Raw genomic sequence first — 24,457 nt, forward strand, 5'->3', positions numbered from 1 at the left:
GCTGCACCCGTGTGGTTGTTGTTGGAAACGCACCATGGTGTCGCTCCGAAGTGCCGCCCATGAGCTCCATTCAATCCCTAATGTATTTGTTATCTTTTTGTCAAAGCACCATCATAATTAAAAATTAAGCCCTATCTTCTATGTCTAATGGTATTGTGTTGTGACACAGAGGAAAAGAAGGGCACCAACGGATCTAATTTTAAATGGTCAACTCGTGAGCAGGGGTCGGATGACATGTCAGTGGGTATTTTAAAGGAGGATAGCTGTGCTACTGATCAGATGGAGGAATTGCCAACAAGGCGCAAGAGTGGTGAATGAGGAGAAAGAACTTGCGACTTGAGGAGTTCATTGTGGATGTCCAGCGTGGCAAATGAATTAATGGGAAAAGATGGCCATTGAATGGGTTAGTTATGCACGGGTGGTAAGGGATATAAAAAGGGGAGAAGAGAGAACAGAGAGAGGAAGCAAGAAGAGAAAATTAGCAAGGCGTGCGTTCTAGTGAAGCTCCGGCGAGCATCTCTGGCGGACTTGGGAGGAAGGCAATTTCCATCTATCTTACTGTCTTTTTCTGCGTATTGAGCTGGATCCATGGATCTATAAGCTCTGCAGTTAATTGTTAATTGATTGTTTTTCATGTTGCTTTTCTGGATGATATGAGTAAGATCTATGTTGATCTGTGATTTCCTAAATTGATTTGGAGTTAAAACAGTAGATCTTAGAATTGTTCCTGATGATATGAAATTCTTGTGATGAATAACTGATTTCAGTGGAGATTGTTCATGAATTGGAATTCTAGTTGAAGAGTTGATCTCTTACTGTAATTTTTCTGTTGAGGAATCAGTTTATTCATTACATTTTGTCATACAAAGCTTAGAAGAGACTTTGGTGATAAAATCAAGACTATGTTTAATTCTAACAACTGATTTTTTAAATTAAAGCTTTTTTATTTCAAGGTGGTAGAAAAACCAATGAAAGAATATCCCATCAATTCTAACTGGGAAATATATTTCTGCACATCCAATAATCAGTTAGTCCACACACAAACATATATTATTGATGCCTCTGTACATAGTCATCAATTTTATTTGCTATATTCATATGAAATTTTGTTAGTTGTAATAATTAACAAGACAATAATGCAGAGCTCAATAAATTTGTGGTTTATTAATTTTTATCAAAAAATAAAAATAAAAAATAATACTGAGCCTACGCTTATTCTCAAATTACCATTATGCACTGATAACTCATCATCTATTTCATTTTCAACTCAATGATAATTGCTAGGCAATAGTTCCGTTACTTGAATATTTCATTTTTATATTGTATCTGTTGTTATAGACGTACGGCAGAAAAACCTTCTCTGGGTTTCACTTTCAGGCTGGGCCGGAGCCTAGTAATTTATGCGGCTTGAATCTTTGGATTAGTCAGAGTTGAACTCTTCTCGAGTTGGAATCTGAGAATCAACAATGGAATATGCCCCTGACCAATCCATATATTTAATATATAAAGTTGAAGTTCCTCCTCCTCTTGGATCTTATTGGTCAAAGCGATTGTGAAGAAATAAGAAACACAAAATGACTCGTGGTGGTCTGATCAGCCAGGTAAAGAGAAGTAGGAATTCACATATCAAGTAAGACCCGCAACAATGAATATAATGACTTGATAATGAATGGTGATAGAGAAGTCAGTGGTCCCGCACAGGTTGGTTTGGGTAGCTGCTCAAGTTACCATTCAGGTTTGGCAGGATTCATACGTTTTATATTATTTATGTTATATGTTTGATTATTATTTATAACCTCACCCACAACAACAAGGAATAAATATCTTATTCATTATCATGTTTTCCATACACAGTCAATGTACAATTAAAAAACTAAAATAAATTTCGCAGAGTGCTTGCTTGACGCAGCCTGCCTTCTCCCTCCAGGAAGCCCAGCGTCCAGGGTTGAGCGTCGGTTAGCAACCAGGTGCGTTTTCTTCCCCCAGGTTCCCAGCCTGAGCCGATCAATCATCAACATGTCTCATGACCCAATGAAACATAGCATAGCGCTTTTAGCATATAAATGCCATGTATAAACTGACACCACAGAAACACATACACATACAATAATATGATGATGATATAATAGTCATATACACGCAATTTTTTTTTAAAGACATAAAAAGGGAAAGTGCCTTAGGAGGAATACAAAGCAAAGCAGGAAAGCTCGAGCTGCTGCCGAGCTGCTAACCGCCAGGGTTCTTTTTCTCTCCTTTGCTTTTTGCTTGCTTGATATATTGATATAGTGTTGTGCTTCTTAAATTTGAGTTTTTATTTATGGATTAATTCGTTCGCAGCTCGCAATTTCACAATAGCTAGCCCTAGCCCTATCCCGTTCCTCTTTCTATCTCGCTATTCATTCATATTCCTCTCCACCCAGGTAAAAGGTATTAATTAGGAATGGAATCCCGGCGGAGGCGTGTCCTGACGTCCATCTTCTTGATGACCCTCCTGGTCTCATCGGCCCACTGCCTCGAATTTGGTCGGAAGAAGAAGAAGAAGCCCGATGGTCCCATCAAGACGGTTGTGATTCTGGTGATGGAGAATCGGTCCTTTGACCACATACTCGGCTGGCTCAAATCTTCCCGCCCCGACATCGATGGCCTCACTGGCCGCGAGTCCAACCGCCTCTCCACCTCGGATCCCTCCTCTCCGGAGGTCTTCGTCTCCGATGATGCCGTCTTCATCGACTCCGATCCAGGCCACTCCTTCCAAGCCATCCGTGAGCAGATCTTCGGATCGGAAGACACCTCCGCCGACCCCGCCCCCATGAACGGCTTCGCCCAGCAGGCCGAGTCCATGGGGGAGGGCATGGCCCGCACCGTCATGAGTGGCTTCACCCCCGACTCCGTCCCCGTCTACACGGCCCTCGTCAACGAGTTCGCGGTGTTCGACAGATGGTTCGCCTCAGTGCCCACCTCCACCCAACCCAACCGGTTCTACGTCCATTCGGCCACATCCCATGGGGCCTCCAGCAATGTGCGAAAGGACCTCATCCACGGCTTCCCACAGAAGACCATCTTCGACTCGCTTGACGAGTCCGGCCTCAGCTTCGGGATCTACTATCAGAATATCCCGGCGACGCTCTTCTTTAAGAGCCTCCGGAAGTTGAAGCATATCACCAAGTTCCACAACTACAAGCTCACCTTCAAGCTTCACGCCAAGTGGGGCAAACTCCCCAATTACGTTGTCATTGAGCAGCGCTACATGGACGTGGAGCTCTTCCCGGCCAACGATGACCACCCGTCGCACGACGTCGCTCGTGGCCAGAGGTTTGTGAAGGAGGTGTACGAGACGCTCCGGTCCAGCCCGCAGTGGAACGAGACCGCGCTTCTCATCACCTACGATGAGCACGGCGGCTTCTATGATCATGTCCCCACGCCCGTCTTCAATGTGCCCAATCCGGACGGCATCATTGGCCCAGACCCCTTCTTCTTCAAGTTTGACAGGTTGGGCGTCAGAGTCCCCACCATCCTCGTCTCCCCCTGGATCGACAAGGCCACAGGTCAGTGAGCCTCTCACCCTCTTTTCTTTTCTGTCGTCTTGCCTGAGGTTTCATTTGTATATTACTACCTTATGAAGAGCGTTGTCTGATTTGAACCCTTTTTCTCATTATATACGCTTTCCCTCTTCTTTGTATGAGAGTATCTTGTTCAGTTTTATCACAGACATTCTTGCTGAGGCTTTATGAATTCTGCTTGTCTATTTGCTTGTTCCTTGTGTTTTCTGCATCTCTAACGTCTGTGCAATTCTGGCGTTGTTTATATATATATATATATATAGTAGTGCTTCTGTTCTTCTAGATTTTTTGTTAGATATCTCTAATGCTTTCTACTCATTTGTCAAACCCGGGATGAGCTTGAAGCAAAGTATTGTCTACCTCTGTTTATGTCAGGCCACATTAACATGGAATGATAAACAAAAGCAAAAGGGCAAACATACAAAATTGGTTTCATGGTTTGATTCATGGATGACCTATAGTTTGTATATTCCTATAAATATGGGAGGAGAGTCGTTAGTTTTGTTCCATTTGTGATTGGCTATTATTTATGCATTTTGAAATGTTTAAATTTATGCCATTTCTTCCTTAAAAAATGTAGCTATTTGATTGTGAGCATGTTTTATTATCTAACAAGAAAGAATCCATGACTTCAAAGAGGCATAATCTTTATAACTGCTAACCATCTTGCCCTTGTCCACTTCTTCATTGGACATTTGAAAAGTTTCAGATATGCCCTGGAAGCTTCAATGTTAATCGCTGTGATTTCTGCTAGGTGAATCCTGCAAGAACAATATTACTGACCTTATTCCTTTTCTTGGATTGCAGTGATCCATGGGCCTAATGGGCCTACTCCATATTCTCATTTTGAGCATTCATCTATTCCTGCAACAATAAAGAAATTGTTCAACCTTAATTCAAATTTTCTGACTAAGAGGGATGCATGGGCGGGTACCTTTGAGAGCTACTTCTCCATCCGCAAGAGTCCTCGAACTGATTGTCCTGGTATGATATTCATATGCAAGATTATCTATTACATTAATAAATGTTAATTTCTTGTTATCATGATCTTTTCTTTCTTTCTTCCTTTACTGTTTTGAGAAAATATTGTCTTTCCTTAAGTGGCCTCTTAGATTGTCACCTAAGCTGCCTAAATGTCCTTTTCAGGATTTTATCATTTTTCTTGATGTTCACCATTGTTCTTGTGAGGGCATTGATGTCCATCTGAATTTGCAATTATCTTTTATTTTATGTGAATAGACCACAGATTCATTGAGACGAGTGGATGTGGTAGTGGAGAGTGTCTTATCACAACAACAGATTATCATGGAACATGTAAGAATAGTTGTGGTGGATTTGGGTGGTTTCTGCAGGTCTGGGGACTATTTTTGTTTAAACTGTGCCTTCCACTGTCTTGCGTGACACAAGTGAATGTAATAGCTTGAAGTTCTCCTTTGGAAATCAAATCCCGGATTATACTTTCACAGTGAGGACTGTGTTGTTATCTGGTGTTAGTCAGGTTGAATTCTCAGCATCTTGGATCATTGAATATTTGTACTTGTCCAGATCAACTTTGATATTGATCTTTCTGCCATTGTTCTAGTGCAAAAACCTTTTCATGCCCACTCTAAAATTTAGTGCATTTACCCAACTAGGTATAAGTGCAGTTTTGGTTCTTTGAACTAAATCTGAATTCATATGTTCCTAAAAACAAAATGTGCTCCGCTTAGTCCTAGGATTCAAATTATCTGTGCGTGCACGCACACGCACACGTTTGTGTTTTGGATAGGGACAGAGCACAACTGCTCAATGTTTTCATAGTTCAGGTACTGTCCCTTCACCTTCTACTAAGGGCGAGAAAGAAATTGAACTTGTTTTGGTTTAAGGTCCAAAGTGAATGTAGAGGTATGGTTTGAGGGTTTAAAGGCCATTTCTACCTACTTGTGGCCTTCCTAATTGATGCTAAGATAAAACCTTGAGTTTTTTGTCTGTGGTAACCTTTGCAAGAATTGTGATATTACATGAATACTGACAATAACCTTTCTAATATGCAGAGAAACTCCCAGAAGTTACCAAGTCACTTAGGCCGTTTGGACCGAAGGAAGATGCTGCACTTTCAGAATTTCAGATGGAGCTGATCCAGCTTGCATCTCAGCTGGTTGGTGACCACGTCCTCAATACCTATCCAGAGATTGGAAAAGGCATGTCTGTGGGTGAAGCTAATCAATATGCAGAGGATGCAGTTGCAAGGTTTCTGGAAGCTGGAAGGGCTGCACTGAGGGCAGGGGCCAATGAGTCTGCAATTGTGACAATGAGGCCTGCACTCACTAGCAGGACCAGTGGAGCCACTTCCACTCTTCACCAAAGCGGGTGAATTTAGCTGCTAAGTTATTGATATAAATCATGAACCGTACAAGGATACATGTATATTTATGGACACGTAGCATTATTGAATCACTTATATATGTATGCTTATTCGCTGGCCTGATGAGATAAATGTGATTGGTCTTATGATAGTTTATCTTAGTTGTTAGCAGCTCAAAGGATTTTGGAAGAATTGATCGATTAGTACATGTAGGCCATCCATGCTGTCCGTAGTGGAGGTATGGTTGGAACGGTATCAGATGCACCCGTGTAATAGACTGAATTCCAAAACTTCTTGTTTTCCAAAGGCTGCAGCAGTTGTAAAACTCTGGACCAACATGAGCTCTCCTCTCCTAAAACCTCCCCGGAAACCACCGTTGAAACCCCCAGATCCCACCTCCGCAACCTCTGCAGGAACCTCCTGGGCTAAAGTTATCGGCTCCTCATCTTCCTCTTTTGAGAACCTGCTCCACCTTCAAAAAGCTCACTTCGACCAGTTGAAGAACTCCGTCAAAAACAGCATCACTATTGGCCGGGATCAATGGCTCTCCGCCAGAGAGTCCATGCAGAATACCCTCTACGCCAAATTCGTTGGCAAATCACTCCCTCTGGATCAAGCAAAACTAGTTCTCTCTGAGGCCTGGAACTCTCTTGGGAAGTTCTCTGTCACTGATCTCCCTAATGGTTTCTATTTTATTCGCTGTGAATCTCTGGATATGCAGGCCAAGCTCCTTTGGGAGGGTCCTTGGACCATTGATGGGCGTATTCTTCAAATTTCTGAATGGCGTGAATCCTTCCAACCGGCCTTCGAAAAACTCTCGTCGGCGGCGGTTTGGATACAACTACACCATGTCCCCATGGAGCTGTGGAGCGGTGATATCCTTGAAACCATTGCATCTCACTTTGGGAGAGTCCTTAAAATCGATGAACACACTCTAAAGTTATCGTGATCCAAATACGCACGCATCTGTGTGGAAATTGACCTTGATCTCCCAATTTAAAAGGGAACTTGGGTGAATTACGGTGATAATTATGTTTTCATTATCGCTTTACATGAAAAATTACCGGTCTTTTGCTACAGCTGCGGACATGTTGGCCACGAGGAGTCCAATTGCCCCTTCGTCAGCAATCGGAACAAGTTCTCTGCTCATCAGCCACCACCTTCCTCATCAAAGATGCAGATGGAGGTAGATGATCCGAGACGGGTTCCTGGCGAGGCTGATGACAGGATGGCGGACGGTATATTGGATGGCATCCCTGACTCAAATTCTCTCCATCCCGATAGGGAAGACTCGCAGCAATTTGGCGCTTGGTTAAAACCACGAAGCCGTAGGAACCGTGGTCACGGCCGGAGCGGTGAAGCCCGAAACCCTAGTCTGGATAGACGTGTTGGGACCGAAGGCCAGGATCCAGATACATGGACGCGTGCTCTGGAACCGTCTTCTCGCTTCCCAACACGTGGCGGTCGTTCACGCCGCGGTTCTACGCATGCAACGGTACACTTAGCAAGCGTTACTGAATTCCCACATCTCGAGACATCCAAACCCGTTCAAAGGGAGCCAACCGTTGATGATGAGACCTTCTCTCGTCCTAAGGGTGGCTGCTTTATTTCCCCTCCTAGTCCCGAGAAACTTTCTGACGTTATCCCTCTTGGTCCCGAGAAACTTTCTGACATTATCCCTTCCTTTCCAATGACCCAGAGAGATCCTGACAAGAGCATTGCCCCATGCTTTGACCTTGCGCTTGTCCCCATGCCTCTCTGCCGCACTATCGTTGGAACCTCCATCCCTCTGTCTCCTCAAGCCCTCACTCACGCCCCATCCAGTCATAACTTATGCTATCCCCCTTTATTGCTATCTTCTGTCCGCCATGAAGACCTAGATCAATCCCACTCCTCCTTGGTGGAAATCATCAAGCTTGCTCTTCATCCTCCCTCTAATCTGGACCTTCAAATGGAAGACTTGGGTGACACAGGCTCGATGCTGGGATCTGAGGACTCCGGCTCTCTTTTGGAATCAGACGATGATATGCCTCTTGCACACTACCAGAAAGATATCAAACTGGAGGCCTTGGCTAGGCGCGCTCCCACCAAAAACAAGTCCCGATCAAAAAAAGGGAGATCCACTTCCACTAGCTAACTCTTTCCATCGTTTTCTTTTTACTATTGTGTCTTATGATAAACAACATTAAGATCATGTCCTGAAATTGTCGCGGGGGGGGTCTCCATACTATTGATCGTATTAAAGATTTTATGCGTCGTTTTAAACCTGCTATTATTTGCCTTCTTGAGACTAAAGTGGGTACTGAGCGTTCTCTTCGCTTTTTGTAACAGATTTGGTAGGAACTGGGAGTGGGCGGCTATCCCCGCGCATGGTTTTTCTGGGGAAATCATCACTCTCTGGTCTCGCTACCTTGGGAGAGTTACTCCTATCGCTGCAACTCGATTGGCCCTCAATCTGGTCATTTCCTCTAAGGATGGTCCCTAGATCCTTTCGGTTATCTATAGCTCTCAAATCTTAAATGACCAAAAGCTCCTCTGGAACACCCTGTTTGGTATCACCGCCATCCACCTTCCCTGGCTGTTGGCGGGTGACTTCAATGCAGTCACCTCTGATCAGGATTATTTGGGGGGGAAACTCTCGATTTTATACTCTTAAATCTAGTTTTATAATGATTTTATTAATAATAACCATCTCGTGGACCTTGGCTTTGTGGGTTTTAGGTACACCTGGAATAATAACCAGTTAGGCCTGGCTTGTCGTTGGGCTTGCCTGGACAGATATTTGGCCAACCAGGACTGGGTGGTAAACTTCATCTCTATTATCATTAAGCATCTCCCGCATTCGTGCTTTGATCATTCTCCCATTTTTCTTACTGCTTAATCTTATATCTCCTCTAAGAATCGCATCTTTCATTTTGATAACTTTTGGTTTGATTATAATAATTGCTATACTAGTGTTTCTAATGCTTTTAGCTCTATTAATAGCTCCTCCCCTATGCACTCCTTTCATCACTGCATCGCTAGAGCCACATCTAAGCTTATCTCTTGGAGAGCTGCAGGTATTCAGCTGATTGCTAGAGAAATTTCCAATCTGGAGACCGAGATTAGGTGTTTGGAGGAGCTTGAGGCTCTGTCGCCTAATCCCTGGCATCAAGTTTGCCTCCGCTCTTTGCGTAATAAACATTCTGCCCTCTTGCATCAAAGCTCTGTCTTCTAGGTCCAGCGTGCACACTTGTAGTGGCTAAATCATGGGGACACATATTCTGCTTTCTTTCATCATACTGCCAAAGCCCACCAGGTTAAATCTCGGATCCACTCTCTTCGCAATAACTCTGGTATTATCCTTACTACTAGTGACGATATTGATAATGAATTCCTATCATTTTATCGTAATCTTTGGGCCTTTTCGTCCTCTGCCTCTCTGGATCACCTTTACTATTCCCTTCTTGATGATTTTCCCACGTTAGCGTCCGATGACAAGGACGATCTAATCAAGCCTGTCACCAAGGGGGAGGTGCTCCGAGCATTTAGGTCCATGCCGCATGGAAAATCACCAAGTCCGGATGGCTTTAATGTTGAATTTTATCTCTTTTACTGGAGCATTCTGGGTGATCACTTGTTTAATGCTATTAATCACTTCTTTACTACGGCCAGTATGCCCAATTCTTGGGGGAAAACCTACATTGTTCTTATCCCTAAGATAGACCATCCTAAAAAAGTTCCTGATTTTCGACCTATCTCTCTCTGTAATGTTTGCTATAAACTTATCTTTAAAATCCTGGCTGGAAGACTTAAACTTGTGCTCCCTAATTTAATCGGCCTTGAGCAATCTGGCTTTCTGGCGGGTAGGTCTACTTTTGATAATATCCTTGCGGTTCGTGAGATTGCCCATTCTATGGAGACCCGATAAAACTTACCCCCGGGATGTTAATCAAAGTAGATATTGAAAAGGCTTTCGACACTGTTGAATGGAAAACGATCCTTGCAACTCTCCACAGGATGTGTTTTCCTGATACTTGGATTAGATGGATTGAATCTTGTCTTTCTTCAGCCTCTTTCTCGCTTCTCATCAATGGTAAACCCAGTCGTTGGTTCTCGAGTGCCAGGGGAGTGAGGCAGAGTGACCCCATCTCCCCTTTACTCTTTTTGTTGGTTACTCAAAATCTCTCTACTATTCTTAACCATGCCTTTCATATCAATTTCATGTCTAGCTTTGACTCCAATCTTCCTAGAAACTTTAACCATCTCATGTTTGCTGATGACCTCATTCTTATTACCAAGGCTTCTAGACAATCTACTAGGAATGTTTTATTCTATCTCAATTTGTATGCAAACATTTCAGGTTAAAAACCCAACCTCAGAAAATCTGCCATTTACCTTCTTAGTTGGTTTAGCAAACGAGTTTCCAAGTCTCTAGCTTCCATTCTTGGCATTAATCTTGGTAGCTTTCCTTTTACTTACCTGGGCGCTCCTATCTCTCCCTCCCACATTCCAACTAACCACTTTAATTCTCTGATTAATAAAACTGCTTCCTCAATTGGGGCATGGAACCACTCACTTATTTCCCAAGCTGGTAGAGTTGTTCTTCTTAACTCCTGTATCTTCTCTCTTCCAGTGTACCTTATGTCCATCTTCTATCTCCCTGACTCTGTCTTGGACTCCATCTCTAAGCTTGGGTGCAATTTCCTTTGGGGTAGGCATGGCAGGGATGCCAGTTTCCATTCTATTGGTTGGCGAACAGTTACTCTATCTAAACCTGAGGGGGATCTTGGCCTCCGCAACCTTAGAAATGCCAGGATTGCTCTTCTTGCCAAACATGTGTTTTCGATTATTAACAAGGAGGACAAACTTTGGGTCGCTATTTTTCTTCACAAGTATGACAATTGGAATATTTGGGGTGATGTTTTTCATACTAATGCTTCCTGTTTTCATAAAGACATCATTAAAACTGTGAAAATTATCAGGCACAATCTTCTTATGGCTGTTTGCAATCCCACCCTTTCCAATGTTTGGGAGGATCCTTGGCTTCTTGATCTTCCCCTGAGCCGTAAGCCAACTTTTATAAATATGAACCTAATTGACGACATCTCTATTAATTCCTTTGTGCTTAACGGTGATCTCAATATTCGTGTGTGTTCAGCTCTGTTTGGGGACGACTTGAGTCATGTCGTATTTAATAATACTGTTTTCGATAATGAGGCCAAGAGTGAATGGGTTTGGCGCCCCATCACCTCCTTGGCCTCTACTGTGGCTGCAATTTATGATCATCTTAATTCTGAAAATCTTAATTTTGATGTTTGGAATGGTTGGAGTTTCATTTGGAAACTCAATGTCCCTCCTCGCATTAAGACTTTTGTTTGGAAATTGGCTCATGATAAGCTCCCAACCGCCAATTATCTCTATAATATTAACATCGGGCCTACTGCCTTTTGCCATTTTTATGGCCTCTTTCCTAAGTCGGCTGAGCGCCTTCTCTGGCATTTCTAAGGTGTGCGAAAATTTGTTGGGATATCACTTTCAATTGGTTGGGCTTGGATCATTCTTTCACACCCATCTCAGCAATGACACTTGGCTTACTTGCAAATTCATCTGTGCTTTTAGCTGTGATTTCGCCAAGGCCCTTATTGCCTCGGTTGCCTGGCACATTTGGACTGTGAGATGCCATAAAATCTTTCGTCAAACCCCGCCTAATTTCAATCAGATCCCTACCATAGCTTGGGCGGGCATCCAAGCTTATTTTTCTGTGCATGGTCTTTCTACAAGACCACTTCTCTGAGTCTACAATCTCCCCACTTATCAATCGTGGTGTACTCGGTTGCGGTGTGGGATCCTCTGTCAAGTAAGGCTGGCTTCGGATTCTTCATCACTACTAATCGTATTGCCATTCTGCTTGCAGGAGTTGCTGGTGATTCTTGCGCTTCCTTTCTTGACGCCGAGCTCCGTGCCATCCTTCTTGCCTTAGAGCAATGTCGCCTGAATGCCTGGTCTCCCAGCAAGCTCTTCTCCGATTCCAGATGCGCGATCGATCTGATTAATGATTTCAACAATGTGACTGCATGGCAAACCTCTGATATTGTTCTTTCTATCAAAAGTATCTCATGCCAGTGGCCTAATTTCTCTTGGGAGCACATCCATCGCGACTTCAACTGTATTGCTGACAGCCTTGCCCACTTTGGCAGCCTAAATCTTCATTTATCCCTCTTTGCCCATGGCTGCGATCATCCGCGCTGGCTCGATGATCTTTGTTCTTCATCAAACTTCTCCTTTTAACTTCTGCTATGCTTTTCTGTTTTTTTTTGTAGCTAGTTGTAGCTACTTTTGCAAAAAAACACCAAGAAAGCTTAGTTACTGCAGCCCAAGAGGAAATATGGGTAGAACAGATTGCATCAGTTGGGTGTAATGTAGTTGTTTTTTTGGGTAAGCATTTGAAATTTCCATTGGAATGTGCTTATGATTTGTTATATTTGATGGTGTAAATGAATTGTGCATGACAAGTAAAGCCTGGAGAAGGTATCATTCTGCTGCTTGTTGTTCGGCGGATCCAATAAAGCGTTTTGAGCATCTTGGCGTTCACTGCCTCAGCGATGGAATTGAAAAGAGAAGTGTGTTTCCACTTGTGAATCTTACCCTTAATTGAGAAGGACATGTGTGTATTTCCGTGCATGTACATCTCCGATTCTCCATCATACATTTGCGAAATGCAGATATGCCGTTCGGTGAGGGCCCAAACCCAACCCTTCCTTTCAACCACCCATGAAGTGCCCGGGTTCATTTATTCTCCTTTATAAGATATCTATCTACTTGTCTACACTTGTCATTCAGCTCGCCGCTCCTCCAAATCTCTCTCTCTCTCTCTCTCTCCCCCGGCCACCTCCCTCTCAACAAAAAAGCATGAATATGGCAGAGGCCTTGGAGGCCAGCGTGGTTGAATCAGTGAATGCCATTTACCTTCTCTTCTCATCATATCTTGTCTTCGTAATGCAGCTCGGCTTCGCCATGCTCTGTGCTGGTTCAGTCCGGGCCAAGAACGCCATGAACATCATGCTCACTAATGTCGTGGATGCTGTCGTAGGCACGGTCTCCTACTACCTGTTTGGCTTCGCCTTTGCCTTTGGCTCTGGCACCAATCCTTTCATCGGAACTTCTCTATTTGCTCTCGAAGGCATCCCTAACGAAAGCTACGACTACTCCTACTTCCTGTACGAATGGGCCTTCGCCATTGCTGTGGCCGGTATAACAAGTGGGTCCATAGCCGAGCGCACCCAGTTTGGCGCCTATCTAGTCTTCTCATTCCTCCTCACTGGATTCGTGTATCCGGTGGTGGCTCACTGGGTGTGGTCGCCGACTGGGTGGCTCAGCCCCAACTACAGTGGGTCCAGCGGTTTGCTGTTCGGAGCTGGAGCCATCGACTTCGCAGGGAGCAGAGTGGTGCACATGGTGGGGGGCGTCGCAGGACTCTGGGGGGCGATTATAGAGGGCCCGAGAGTGGGCCGGTTCGACGCGTTTGGGAAGCCTGTTGCGATGCGCGGGCACAACGCCACACTTGTCGTCCTCGGCACCTTCTTGCTGTGGTTCGGCTGGTTTGGTTTCAACCCTGGCTCTTTCAATAAGATCCTCGTCCCTTACCCAGATGCCCCCTACCAGGGCAACTGGACCGGGGTCGGCCGCACTGCCGTCACTACGGCACTTGCCGGCTCCACCGCCGGCCTCGTCACCCTCTTCGGTCGTCGGTTGCTGGTCGGCCACTGGGACGCACTGGACGTGTGCAATGGACTTCTGGGAGGCTTCGTGGCCATCACTTCGGGCTGTTCTGTTGTGGAGCCGTGGGCCGCCCTGGTCTGCGGTTTCGTCTCGGCGTGGGTCCTCATCGGGCTTAATGCATTGGCCTTGAAGCTCAGATTCGATGACCCACTGGAAGCAGCTCAGTTGCATGGAGGCTGCGGCGCATGGGGGCTCCTCTTCACGGGGCTGTTCGCCAAGGAGGAGTTGGTGGTCCAGGTGTACAACTCGGGTGAGGTTGGGTTGAGACGTCCCTTCGGACTCTTGATGGGAGGTGGATGGGGCCTGCTGGGAGCCCAGGTTGTAGAGCTCCTGGCGATCCTAGGGTGGGTCAGCATCACCATGGCCTTGCTTTTCTTAGTCTTGAGTAAGCTACGCCTGCTCAGGATATCCGTGGACGAGGAGCTGGCGGGTCTCGACGTCTCCCGTCATGGTGGTTATGCATATGCTGACGACAACCATCCACGGTTCTACGGAGAGTATCTGAGGATCCAAGACGAGGCTCGCTCCTGAAAGACAAAGCCCTTGTTCTCTGCCTCTACCTGCCCTCCCTGCTATCTGCCTTTTCCTTGATTCAACGCCGAGGCATCGAATGGAATCATATTGTCATTGATTTTTTCATTTTTAATCATAAAAATCGTATTTTCTTTGTCATATTCATCCGGCAGGACCGGTAGAACCAAGCCGACAGGAATGCCCGGCGAGTCCGGTAGAACCAAGCCGACAGGAATGAGTCATCTGGGCTTCCTCACCAATTTTTACCGATGGATGTTTGGTTTGGATTAAAAGTTCAATTTTTTTTTTTTTGATTAAATGTGGATAAATCACAGATTTATTAAAAAAAAAATAACAGTACAAAGAGAAACATAGGTACAAGGAAAGAGTCATCTATCACAAGAGGTGAGGAGGTACAAAGAAGACGAATACAGTAAAAAGACAGAGACTATCAATTTAAGATTGGTGAACTTCCCAATATGATCTGTGCATAGTTTAAATTAAAATTAATACATTAATAAAGAAGTTAACCAACAACAGAGACTATCAATTTAACAAATAAAACAAGCCCACATTGTATAAAGACGTTCTGAAGGTCACGGCTGCTAACAATCAAGGGTAACTTGGTGTACCAGACACTGGGTGAAGCATCTGTAACACTTCAACACAAGTCAACCAATTAACCCATCTCATGACACCAATGTGTCATAGTTTGCCACTTGAGAATGTGATTACATATTAGTATGCTGCTAAATAGAACGTATGATATGCTTAAAGCTAAATTAGGAAATAAGATGACACCAAATTGGGTGATGCGGCAATATAGAGTTCTACACATTCTCCAACTTGTGTATTCTTCATCAAATCCACTAGACCTGCCAACGAAATAGAGGTAGAAGATTTAAAATCTCCGATAGGCATAGGCAAATGTGAGAAAAGACTATTCGCAATGAAAGCAGTAGAATATTTTAAAAACTGAAAGCAAATTCATAGACACCTAAATAAGAAGGATTGGAAAGTGATGCACCTGCATGCATCAGTAGTCTCCAGAACCAGAAGCACCCAAAAGAAGGCTGGATGACTAGCATGCATGCACCTACACACCAAAGCAGTTAGTTACAACAGAACTTGCTGCCATAAGTAATTCAGCATGTAGAACTTCATGGATAAGCTGAGAATCCATTTACAGCTGCAAGCCTTTTTGATGAATTAAACCCAAATAACATCCAAATCTTACACTGAGCTTCTCCATTAAGTAGGCCAAAAGAGACCTTTGGCAACATACTAGAGCATATAAATTTACTTGCATGAAAATGACATCACTGGAGGCGTCTGCAAAATCATGAAATTAGTGGATATATTATTTCTAGTATATTTTTCCAAAGTTGTTATAGAGTAACACATTTCTAGAATTTCATTGATGTTGCATTGCCATTCATAAATGTTAAGAAACCACACTTTTATAGAGAAACTCTAATGTCATACCATTCTACGATATTCGTTGACCAAAGCGCCTCTGCCTTCTCTGGAAAGATTGTAAGGCCTCAATATAGTCAGCCTCCCCAAAATCAGGCCAATTAGACTTTGTAAAGTAAAGTTCCGAGTATGCTGATTGCCACAGCAAGAAGTTACTCAATCTCAGCTCACCACTAGTTCGAATAAGCAAGTCTGGGTAGGGAAAATCTCGGGAATGGTTTGTTTCTAATTCCTGTGCAAACAATGATTCCGTGATTTCGTCAGGCTCAAGTAGCCTATCCTTTACCTTCTGAGCAATCTTTTGGCAAGCTAGTACTATGTCTTGTCTTCCACTGTAGCTGACTGCAACAATCAATTCAAACCTAGTCTTGTTCACAGTAACATCCTGTATTTCCTTTGCAAGCTGCTGCAAAGGTTTTGGAAGTTTTGCGGAGTCACCAATTATTCGAACTTTAATGCCTTCCCTGTGATCATGATAAGAGAGGTCTACATTAGTCTATTAAAAATAACTGGAAACAAACAATTAACTTTTGTTATTGACTAAAACACAAAATGCATGACCCTTTTTGGTATAAAAGCATGTTTCAAAAAGAAAAGAAAAGATTACATTCCGCTTGTTCAATGGAACCGTCTCTGTGCCCGAAAAATCATGCTGACAACAGAGACAAAGCAATGGCATGAATACGAAACCAAAACTCATCAAGTACAGCTTTACACCAGTGACCATTGGTTTGTTTAAATAAATGCAATTTTCATGACAAGGAGAGTCCAACTCCAGCCCCAATATCAATTGCAAAACAAGGCTCTTTTCATCTGGGTAACGGACATGAATTACAGAATTTTCATTGTCCATAGAAGAAAGTCTTCTTGATTGAAAGCAGGAACATGGACTAATTTGCTGGATATATTAAAACCTTCTTACAAGTAACATAATACAATTTCCATTTTAGATATTGCCACCATGACCAAGTACAAAATGAAAGCTTCAATTTTAAAAGTTCATAGCAAAGAAAGTAAGCTTTCTAAATGGTGCCCTTAAGAAAAAGGAGGAGAAATCTTGATTTTCTAAGAATTATTATAGTAATTAAATATCCAACTTGACAAGATCAATTTAATGCCTTTGTCAATCCACAAAATGGCACCTGCTAAAAATCTGAAATTTATTAAGGGAAAGGCTTAAAACTTTGAGGAATCACTAGTGCCCTTAATACTAGTGTCTGACACCGATTATCTTCTTGAACAATGTAGAGCATGTTTAGCAGTGGACATGAATTGGATCACCATGTTCAAACTTCAAACTGGATCAGGAAAAAGATGTACGTTGTAAATGGGAGAAATTATGAGCTAAGAATTTTAACATTATATTACAGCAAGAGGATCTCCATGTTTTGTTTTGTTGTTCAGCCAAACTGAATCTCACGATCCTCTTTCTCATCACCTCAGCTCACGTGTTGTTCTACTTTCTAAGCGGAAAAGAAACAGGATAAGAAAGAGATAGGGATAGAGATAGAGATAGTAGTTGATACCTATAACAGAATAAATACCTCACTTGCTAGTGAGTAGTGAATAATGAGAAGTGATTGGTGACTAGTGCATGCCGTGTGAGAGGCCACTAACGGGGCGGAGGAGAAGTATACCTGACAAAGATGTCAAAGTTCTCCGTGAGAACACCTTGGAATAAGGTCATTAGGAAATCGACCTCGGCCTACATAGAAGCAAGAGTGAGTCAGTCAGTCGGTTAGTAGAGATAACATGAAAACAGAACAGGGCCTTGTAATTTCTAATTTGGGACAAGGATGAAGTGATGGGGAGGAGGGGGGAACCCTACCTTAGGACGGAACCAATTCTCGGAGGAGAAGGCAAAGACGGTGAGTGCTCGGATGCCCCAAAGGCAAGAAAGCCTGATGATCTCCTTGAGGGACCTGTACCCGGCCTCGTGGCCAGCGGAGACGGGCAAACCCTTGTCTCGGGCCCACCGGGAATTGCCATCCATGATGATGGCCACGTGCCTCGGCAGCGACTCCCTCTGCAAGCATGACGGCAGCGCCTCTTCCCATTTCAACTCATCTGTTAAGGTTTCATGCGTTGCGGGAGATGATTGTGAGGACGCGGCCGCCGGGTTGGTGCCCGGAGGCTTCCCTTGATGGGTAGCGCGGCGGTGGAGACTGATGTGCTGTCGAGGGCGAGGTGGGCGACGAGTTGGAAGCGACAAACGAGGAAGGGCCGGACGGAGGAGTAGGGTGGCAGGAGATGATGAGAAGAACAAACAGCCGCTCGAAGGCATGGCCATTTGCTCAGACTCCTCGCCCCTTGGGCTCAGGCGCAGCAGCACACACGATTTTTGCGCGTTTGATGGAAGAAAACCCAATTACACCACGCCGGACACGACCCAGACCCAGACCCAAGCCCGCTTTAAAAATAATTTGAACGCACAAATGAACAAATGTACTTGTCACTGTGGAAATTTAATTACATTTAAACTGACCATACACTTGTTTTGGTTCGTACTCGACCTTTGTGTGCATGAATGAGGACGCTAAAATGACCTTTCATAATATCGGCCTCTCCTTTTTTTTTTTTTCTGGAGGTTATTATTTTTAGCTGAATTTAAAAGTATATTTCACTGTAGTTATTTGTATTTGTACACAGACTTGTCACTACAGAAATGGATTCCATATAAAATGATAAGAAATTTGTGGCATGATGGATCACTTTGTAGGATAAACGAATACGCTAAAAGGACATTCCATTTTATTGAGCTCCTCAATATATATATATATATATATATATATATTTGTAACATATGGATAATCTATGCGTGGAAAATTCAAGTTTTTTTTATCAGGCATATATATATTTGTAACATATGGATAATCTATGCGTGGAAAATTCAAGTTTTTTTTATCAGGCAGGGGGAATGAATATATATATATATATATATGTATATATACATATAAATATATCACTTTGTAGGATAAATGAAGAGCTAAAAAGGCAATCCATCCTACTGAGCTCCTCAAATATTTTCTTATTTTTGTAAAATATGGATGACCCTGTCAAGGTTTTTGATCAGATGAATGAATAATTTTTATTTTTCTTTGAATTAAAAACAGAACTTCATTGTAGTTATTTATATTTGTGTACGTATAAGAATAATTTTTTTTTTCCGTGTAAACAATAATTATATTTCTAATAATATTGCTAAAAACAATTACGTATTCTTTTATAAAATTAGATGCTGTATAATTCTAAGCTTATATCGTATTAATTTATTAAATAAATTGATAATTTAAAATGTGGAATGATTAAAAAAATAAAAATCTAGATATTTTCAATAAATAAGCAGTTTATTCATTTTTATAAAAAAATACTTCAAAATTATTAGTCATGAATATTTTTATCTAGTATAGTTTGTTATAGAATCTTATTAATATTTTAATTTTTTATGATTGTGAAATAAATAAATAAAAAATTCTGGGCACTTCAAAGTCATCAGTTATTTTACTGAATTAAAGTCAATGGGGGCATGTGCTCCATTTAGTATTGCATTATTTTTTTTTTTGGAGAAGGGGAGTTGGATCAACTATTTATTCAAATAAGAAACAGAAAGTACAAAGTTTGGGAAAAGAAATAGACAAGAAACAAAGACAAAGAAAACTGAACAAAAAAGAAACAAAAAAAGAACTACAAAGAGCTGCAAAAGAAATTACAATAGGATTCCACTTCTGTTGAGCAACTTCATTAACCAAAATGGGAGATCACGACCTTGAAGAAAGAGTGTTAGAGCATGAGAATTAAGACCACGAAAAGCCAAACTAACAGCTACATTCATCCATGATCTAGGCACAATGTGAATCTGGGGATTTCCAAGATAGGAGAGATAGTCAGTAATGTTGGAAATCAATGGTTGAATTCGCCAAGAAATGGAGGCATTATCAGACAAGATTGCTCTGTGAAGATCAGTATTTGTGATGAAGATGGTACGAATTTGAATATCAGAGTCATAAATGCTTCCCATTGCCGCAATCAAAGCGAGAGCATCAGCTTCTAATGCTGAATCTGCAGAGTTGTTGCACCAGCCAGCACCAATAAACTTAGAAACAGAGTCAGTAATGTAGAAGCCGACACCAACATTAGTAGACTCACTGCTACCCACTGCAGAGACAAAAAGGAAGGGGCTGTTAAATATAGAAAAGTTGTTGATGATTAATTTTTTACCGGATAGAAGTGAAGGAGAGAACGAGTACTCCCTAACGTGGTGAACAGCTCTAAAGGGGATTGAATGGAAATCCGGAGCTTCATTCTTGAAAACTAAATTACATCTTGCTTTCCAAAGTAACCAGACAACAACAGCAATAACCGATTACGCAAACAAATCAAGATCAGGGTTAGCAGGGCTAATCCATGAACCTTCAGAGAAGCCATCATAGAAGCAGATTTGTTTACCAATGGCATTTCTAATATATCTCCAAACAAATTGAGCTTTAGGACAAGAGTTCAACAAATGCTCAGTGGTTTCAAAATCCAATCTGCAGAACCCACACACCGTTTGAGGGCCAAGATTCAGTCTATAAAGATACTCATGAGTTTTGATTCCGTTGTGAAACAACAACCAAAGAAAATGTTTAGGTCTAGGGGCAACTTTTAGACGCCAAACATTTTCCCAACCATCCCAAGCATCTCGCCAATCAATAGATTTGTTGAAATGAGAATAAACCATAGCCGTAAGCTTATTTTTCTGAGATTTAGGGTACCAGACCCATTTGTTTTCCATATTACTGATGAGGCGATTATTGGCAAGATAATCCAAATTCATAAAATCACCAAACACTTCATGTAAAGTGGACAAGTTCCAGCGTCCATTATCATAAAGATCAGACAAGCTTAACAAATGAAAATTAAAATCCATATTGAAATAAGTAGGTTTAAAAGCCAACGGGATTTCAAAATACCACGGATCCATCAAAATGTCAGTTTGAACAGGATGAAAATGCTGCAGCCAAATGTGAGGTTTGATGATATTTGCATTTTGCCAAAGGCCACGAAAGAACCAAGAACAATTTGCTAGAATGGAATCGGTCCAGAAATTAACATAGCCATATTTATCAAGTAAGATATCCACCCAGATGGAGTTCTGATGATTGAGATAACTAAACATATTTTTGGCCATAAGAGAAGTTTTAGTAACACGCAAATTGCGAATAGAGAGATCCCCCTCAGTCTGCGCAAGTGTAATATCTGTCCATTTTACAGAGCTCATGCCTTTTTTATTGCCCCCTTTTGACCAAAAGAAAGTCCTAGCAAGCTTAGAAATACCATCCAAGATGGTGTCAGGGATAGGATAGACTGAAAGGTAGTAGACAGGAGTAGACATGAGGACTGAGTTAATGAGAATTGTTTTGCCAGCCATAGAAATTCTAAAGCGTTTCCAGATAGATAGGGTGTTTTCAACTTTAGCAAGCAAGCTGGTAAAATTGGAAATTGCTAAGCGTTTGGGTGAGATAGTCATCCCTAAATATGTTAACGGACATGCAGCAGAATTGAACCCAAGGATGCTACAAATGCTGTTTTTCAGTCTGCAATTGAATGAGGAAGGAAAATACATGCTAGATTTATACTTATTAGCTCGTTGACCAGTCAATCTCTCATAAATAGAAAAACAAAGATTGATATTACGAGCAGATTTCCTGGTCGCCTGAGTAATAAGAATCAAATCGTCGGCATACATAAGATGATTGAAGTTGTTTCTGAGCGAAGGATTGAAACCAAGAATAATTTGGCTTTGCATAGCAAAATTCAGAATAGCCGACAGGTTCTGCACAACAAGGATAAAAAGATAGGATGACAGAGTATCACCTTGACGAAGGCCCCTAGAAGGCTTAATCCAGGAGGTCGGCTGTTTATTGATTAGAAGGGAAAATGAAGCAGAACTAATGCAAGCCCTAATCCAAGAGATCCATTTACTAGGAAAATTCATCAGGTAAAGGGTAGCAAGAATAGCATTCCAACTCATGGTATCATATGCTTTTTCAATGTCCATCTTAACTAACATCCTTTGGGTGGGGGGGTGGGGTTCACCACTTCTTGTAGGGCAATAATATTGTCTGAAGGACTATGATTAGATTTAAAGCCACACTGTTCACGACCAATAATACGAGGAAGAACATTTTTGAGACAATTAGCTAAAATTTTTGAAACAATTTTATAGCAAACATTGCATAAAGAAATAGGCCTAAAATCAGTAACAAATTTCGACTGGGGCTTTTTAGGAATAAGAGCTATAAACGTGCAGCCCCAAGCATTTGGAATAACAGAATTGTTAAAAAAATGATTAACAGTTTCAAATAAGGAATCACCAATATCATCCCAAAAGAAACTGTAAAACTCATAATTAAAACCATTGGGCTCAGGGCTCTTACCAGAAGAAAGAGATGGGAGAGCATGAAAAACTTCCAGTTTGGTGACATCCTTGATCAAAGACTCACAATCAATAGGCGAAACCAAAGGGAGATCATTAGGCAGGGCCTGAAAAATATCTAGAGTAGAATTGTTCGAAGAATCCATCCAAAGTTTGGAGAAAAAATCACAGAAAATCACGTCAATGTCCTTACGATCAGTAAAACAAGCACCATTAGAATCGTAAATAAGAGAAATCAAATTGTGGTGATTACGAATTCGAATGGTGTTGTGAAAGAAACTGGAATTCACCACATTGAATCCAAAGCAACCGAGCTTTTTGGGCCCATTTGGAAGAATTTTGCCGATGGAGAGCTGCAAGTTCATTATAAAGAGTATTAAGGTTATTAGACGAATTGTCAGAGTTACCATTCAACTGATTGCGAGCCTCAGCCTCCAAAATTTCCATTTCCAGTCTGTTGATAGAGTCATCAATAGGGCACAGACCGATTTTCTTCCAAGATATGAGCTTTGATCTGGTACGGGACAAAATATGCGTAAAAGCGTGCATAGGGTTGGAATGAGGAAAGAAATTCCAAGCATCCCAAACCACTAAATGACAATTAATATGATCTAACCAGAAATTATCGAATCTGAAAATTTTCTTGCTATTAAAATGCGAGGAGATAATGTGAGAAGAAGAGGGGAATGGTCAGAGAAAAGACGCGGAAGATGTTTAATGAGATACGAACCAGTGAAATTAACCTCAAGAAGATTGTTAGTAATGATAAAATCCGAAAACACACGAGCTTTACGACGATAATACAATTGGGAGCCATCCTGGAATTCATCTAAGGAAACAATAGAATTAAAGTCCCCTATGAGAATCCAGGGAAGATTGATAGAAGGTATACCTGAAATCTCTTGCCAGACGGATTTTTGAGCTTGGATACGAGTGGCATTATAAACTGTAGAGTGAATCCAAGACTCGTTATTGGAATTGGTGACAACTAGATGCAAAGCATACTTGGATTTAACAATCGGGGTAACCGTGCCGACATGCTTTTGACAAGTGACAATGATGCCACCAGAGTACCCATCGGCCATGATAGCGACTCGAGCCCAATCATGCGATCCGGTTTTAGAAACGGAAGGAATCAAGCCAGAAATTATCTGCGCGAGTTTCCATTAAACAAAAGATAATCGGATTGATGCTTTTCATCATATACTTAATGCGAGCAAAGGTATCCCGACCTGAGATTCACCTGCAATTCCAACACACTAGCTTAGTAATTTTGTCAATCATAGAAAATATGTAAAAAATAGTGCTAAAGGATAAGACACTCATTCTGAGAGGCAAGAAGAAAATCCAGGGGTGGACAGAAGACATTCCTTAAAGAGAATGACACGGTCCCTAATCGACACCACCACCAAGATCAAGCCGTCCCTTCTTGGGCAATGAAGAGGAGGACTGCGGATCTTGGCGGTCAAGAGCTTCTTTACGGATACCATTCTGAAATTGATATAACGTCATTGAGTCATCAGGTTCATCGGGGTCGTCATATTCCGACATGGCACAATCACTGTCTTCATCATCAGTCTCATCCTCCCAAGAATCACTCATAGAGAGATCAGAGTTCTCTGGGAGAGGAGATGGATTTAGAGCTCCAGTAACCTGAGCAACTGCTAAGGCATGAGATGAGGGGGAAGGGTCAGGATTCGACCCAGATGCCGGTCCATCAGATGTCCGGAGAATGGGAGGTGGAGTGGAGGTTTGACAAGGCTGTTTCAGCTTTTCCTTGGAACTCACAGAAGGATTGAGACAGGGGCCAGGTTCAAGTGTGTTTAGAGACCCAACGTTTTTTTGTCTGTTGGGATCAGAGCCATGGAAAAGTTTGTATCGAGAACAGGGGGAGAAGTCATGTCAGCAGTAACCCCCGCCGCTTGTACAGATGTGCGATCAGGGACACGAGATCGTTCTCCAGAATAGCCACCCCTACCGCGTGAGGAAAATCCTCCATGTGGCGAGCGAGAATTCCCAGAATGAGGCCAAACTTTGGGATCATCGACAGGAGAAACAGTAGGGCTCATAATGCCAAACACTATTTTGAAGCTATAATGAAATAAACTAATAAAGTGAAATAAAGACAAGTATTTTTACTTGGTTTAATTGAATTGGGTATTGAGATATTTACCTTGCTACTTAATTTTTGATAATTTGTTAAAAAAAAAAACAATTTATTTTGAATGTATTCTGCCTCCAAATAAAAAATCACAAGCATGAGCTCCATAATTTTATTTCTTTATTTGTTTTAAATAAAATTTATCTCGAGTTGTGGTCTAAAAAGACATATGAACAATAATATATGAATTTTACATAAAGTTTGATAAAATGGATGAGATATCC

The 24,457-nt window shown here is 42.0% G+C and overlaps 4 protein-coding genes across 6 annotated transcripts; 2 read left to right on the forward strand and 2 right to left on the reverse strand.

Moving 5' to 3' along the window:
* The first annotated feature begins 1,868 nt into the window (after window positions 1-1,868).
* On the forward strand, window positions 1,869-6,036 carry LOC120281689 (non-specific phospholipase C1-like). Of its 2 annotated transcripts, XM_039288389.1 has the most exons (4): window positions 1,869-1,967; window positions 2,421-3,545; window positions 4,368-4,544; window positions 5,594-6,036. In XM_039288389.1, exons 2-4 carry the CDS (start codon window positions 2,441-2,443, stop codon window positions 5,911-5,913), a joined length of 1,602 nt encoding a protein of 533 aa, XP_039144323.1. In that variant the 5' UTR covers window positions 1,869-1,967; window positions 2,421-2,440; the 3' UTR covers window positions 5,914-6,036. The 2 variants fall into 2 exon arrangements, with proteins under 2 accessions (XP_039144323.1, XP_039144324.1); XM_039288390.1 differs by lacking the exon at window positions 1,869-1,967 and having other exon boundaries at window positions 2,358-3,545.
* A 6,674-nt stretch (window positions 6,037-12,710) lies between these two features.
* LOC120281690 (ammonium transporter 1 member 3-like) lies at window positions 12,711-14,337 on the forward strand. Its single transcript, XM_039288391.1, has one exon. The coding sequence runs from the start codon at window positions 12,796-12,798 to the stop codon at window positions 14,194-14,196; it is 1,401 nt and encodes a 466-aa protein (XP_039144325.1). The 5' UTR covers window positions 12,711-12,795; the 3' UTR covers window positions 14,197-14,337.
* A 367-nt stretch (window positions 14,338-14,704) lies between these two features.
* Window positions 14,705-17,991, reverse strand: LOC120281691 (cis-prenyltransferase 4, chloroplastic-like). 2 transcript variants are annotated; one of them, XM_039288392.1, is made up of 6 exons: window positions 17,483-17,991; window positions 17,292-17,359; window positions 15,664-16,118; window positions 15,416-15,510; window positions 15,206-15,274; window positions 14,705-15,053 (listed from the first exon to the last, which is right to left on the reverse strand). In XM_039288392.1, the coding sequence occupies exons 1-3, from the start codon at window positions 17,942-17,944 to the stop codon at window positions 15,668-15,670; spliced, it is 981 nt and encodes a 326-aa protein (XP_039144326.1). In that variant the 5' UTR covers window positions 17,945-17,991; the 3' UTR covers window positions 14,705-15,053; window positions 15,206-15,274; window positions 15,416-15,510; window positions 15,664-15,667. The 2 variants fall into 2 exon arrangements, with proteins under 2 accessions (XP_039144326.1, XP_039144327.1); XM_039288393.1 differs by lacking the exon at window positions 15,416-15,510.
* Window positions 17,992-19,360: 1,369 nt separating this feature from the next.
* LOC120282948 lies at window positions 19,361-21,694 on the reverse strand. The gene is made up of 2 exons (XM_039289780.1): window positions 20,065-21,694; window positions 19,361-19,809 (listed from the first exon to the last, which is right to left on the reverse strand). Exons 1-2 carry the CDS (start codon window positions 21,692-21,694, stop codon window positions 19,361-19,363), a joined length of 2,079 nt encoding a protein of 692 aa, XP_039145714.1.
* Window positions 21,695-24,457: the final 2,763 nt, after the last annotated feature.

This window comes from Dioscorea cayenensis, chromosome 18 (assembly GCF_009730915.1).
Source record: "Dioscorea cayenensis subsp. rotundata cultivar TDr96_F1 chromosome 18, TDr96_F1_v2_PseudoChromosome.rev07_lg8_w22 25.fasta, whole genome shotgun sequence".
NCBI classification, from domain to species: Eukaryota; Viridiplantae; Streptophyta; class Magnoliopsida; order Dioscoreales; family Dioscoreaceae; genus Dioscorea; species Dioscorea cayenensis.

Excerpts from the sequence above, each read along its gene's own strand:
- LOC120282948 (XM_039289780.1), bottom strand. The coding sequence starts at position 21,694 with ATGGACATTGAAAAAGCATATGATACCATGAGTTGGAATGCTATTCTT. Across the intron at positions 19,810-20,064 it reads CTATGATGGCTTCTCTGAAG|TGGGTAGCAGTGAGTCTACT; the intron begins GTTCATGGATTA and ends TTGTCTCTGCAG.
- LOC120281690 (XM_039288391.1), top strand. The coding sequence starts at position 12,796 with ATGAATATGGCAGAGGCCTTGGAGGCCAGCGTGGTTGAATCAGTGAAT.
- LOC120281691 (XM_039288393.1), bottom strand. The coding sequence starts at position 17,944 with ATGGCCATGCCTTCGAGCGGCTGTTTGTTCTTCTCATCATCTCCTGCC. Across the intron at positions 17,360-17,482 it reads AGAATTGGTTCCGTCCTAAG|GCCGAGGTCGATTTCCTAAT; the intron begins GTAGGGTTCCCC and ends GCTTCTATGTAG. Across the intron at positions 16,119-17,291 it reads AACTTTGACATCTTTGTCAG|GGAAGGCATTAAAGTTCGAA; the intron begins GTATACTTCTCC and ends TCATGATCACAG.
- LOC120281689 (XM_039288389.1), top strand. The coding sequence starts at position 2,441 with ATGGAATCCCGGCGGAGGCGTGTCCTGACGTCCATCTTCTTGATGACC. Across the intron at positions 3,546-4,367 it reads CTGGATCGACAAGGCCACAG|TGATCCATGGGCCTAATGGG; the intron begins GTCAGTGAGCCT and ends CTTGGATTGCAG. Across the intron at positions 4,545-5,593 it reads TCCTCGAACTGATTGTCCTG|AGAAACTCCCAGAAGTTACC; the intron begins GTATGATATTCA and ends TCTAATATGCAG.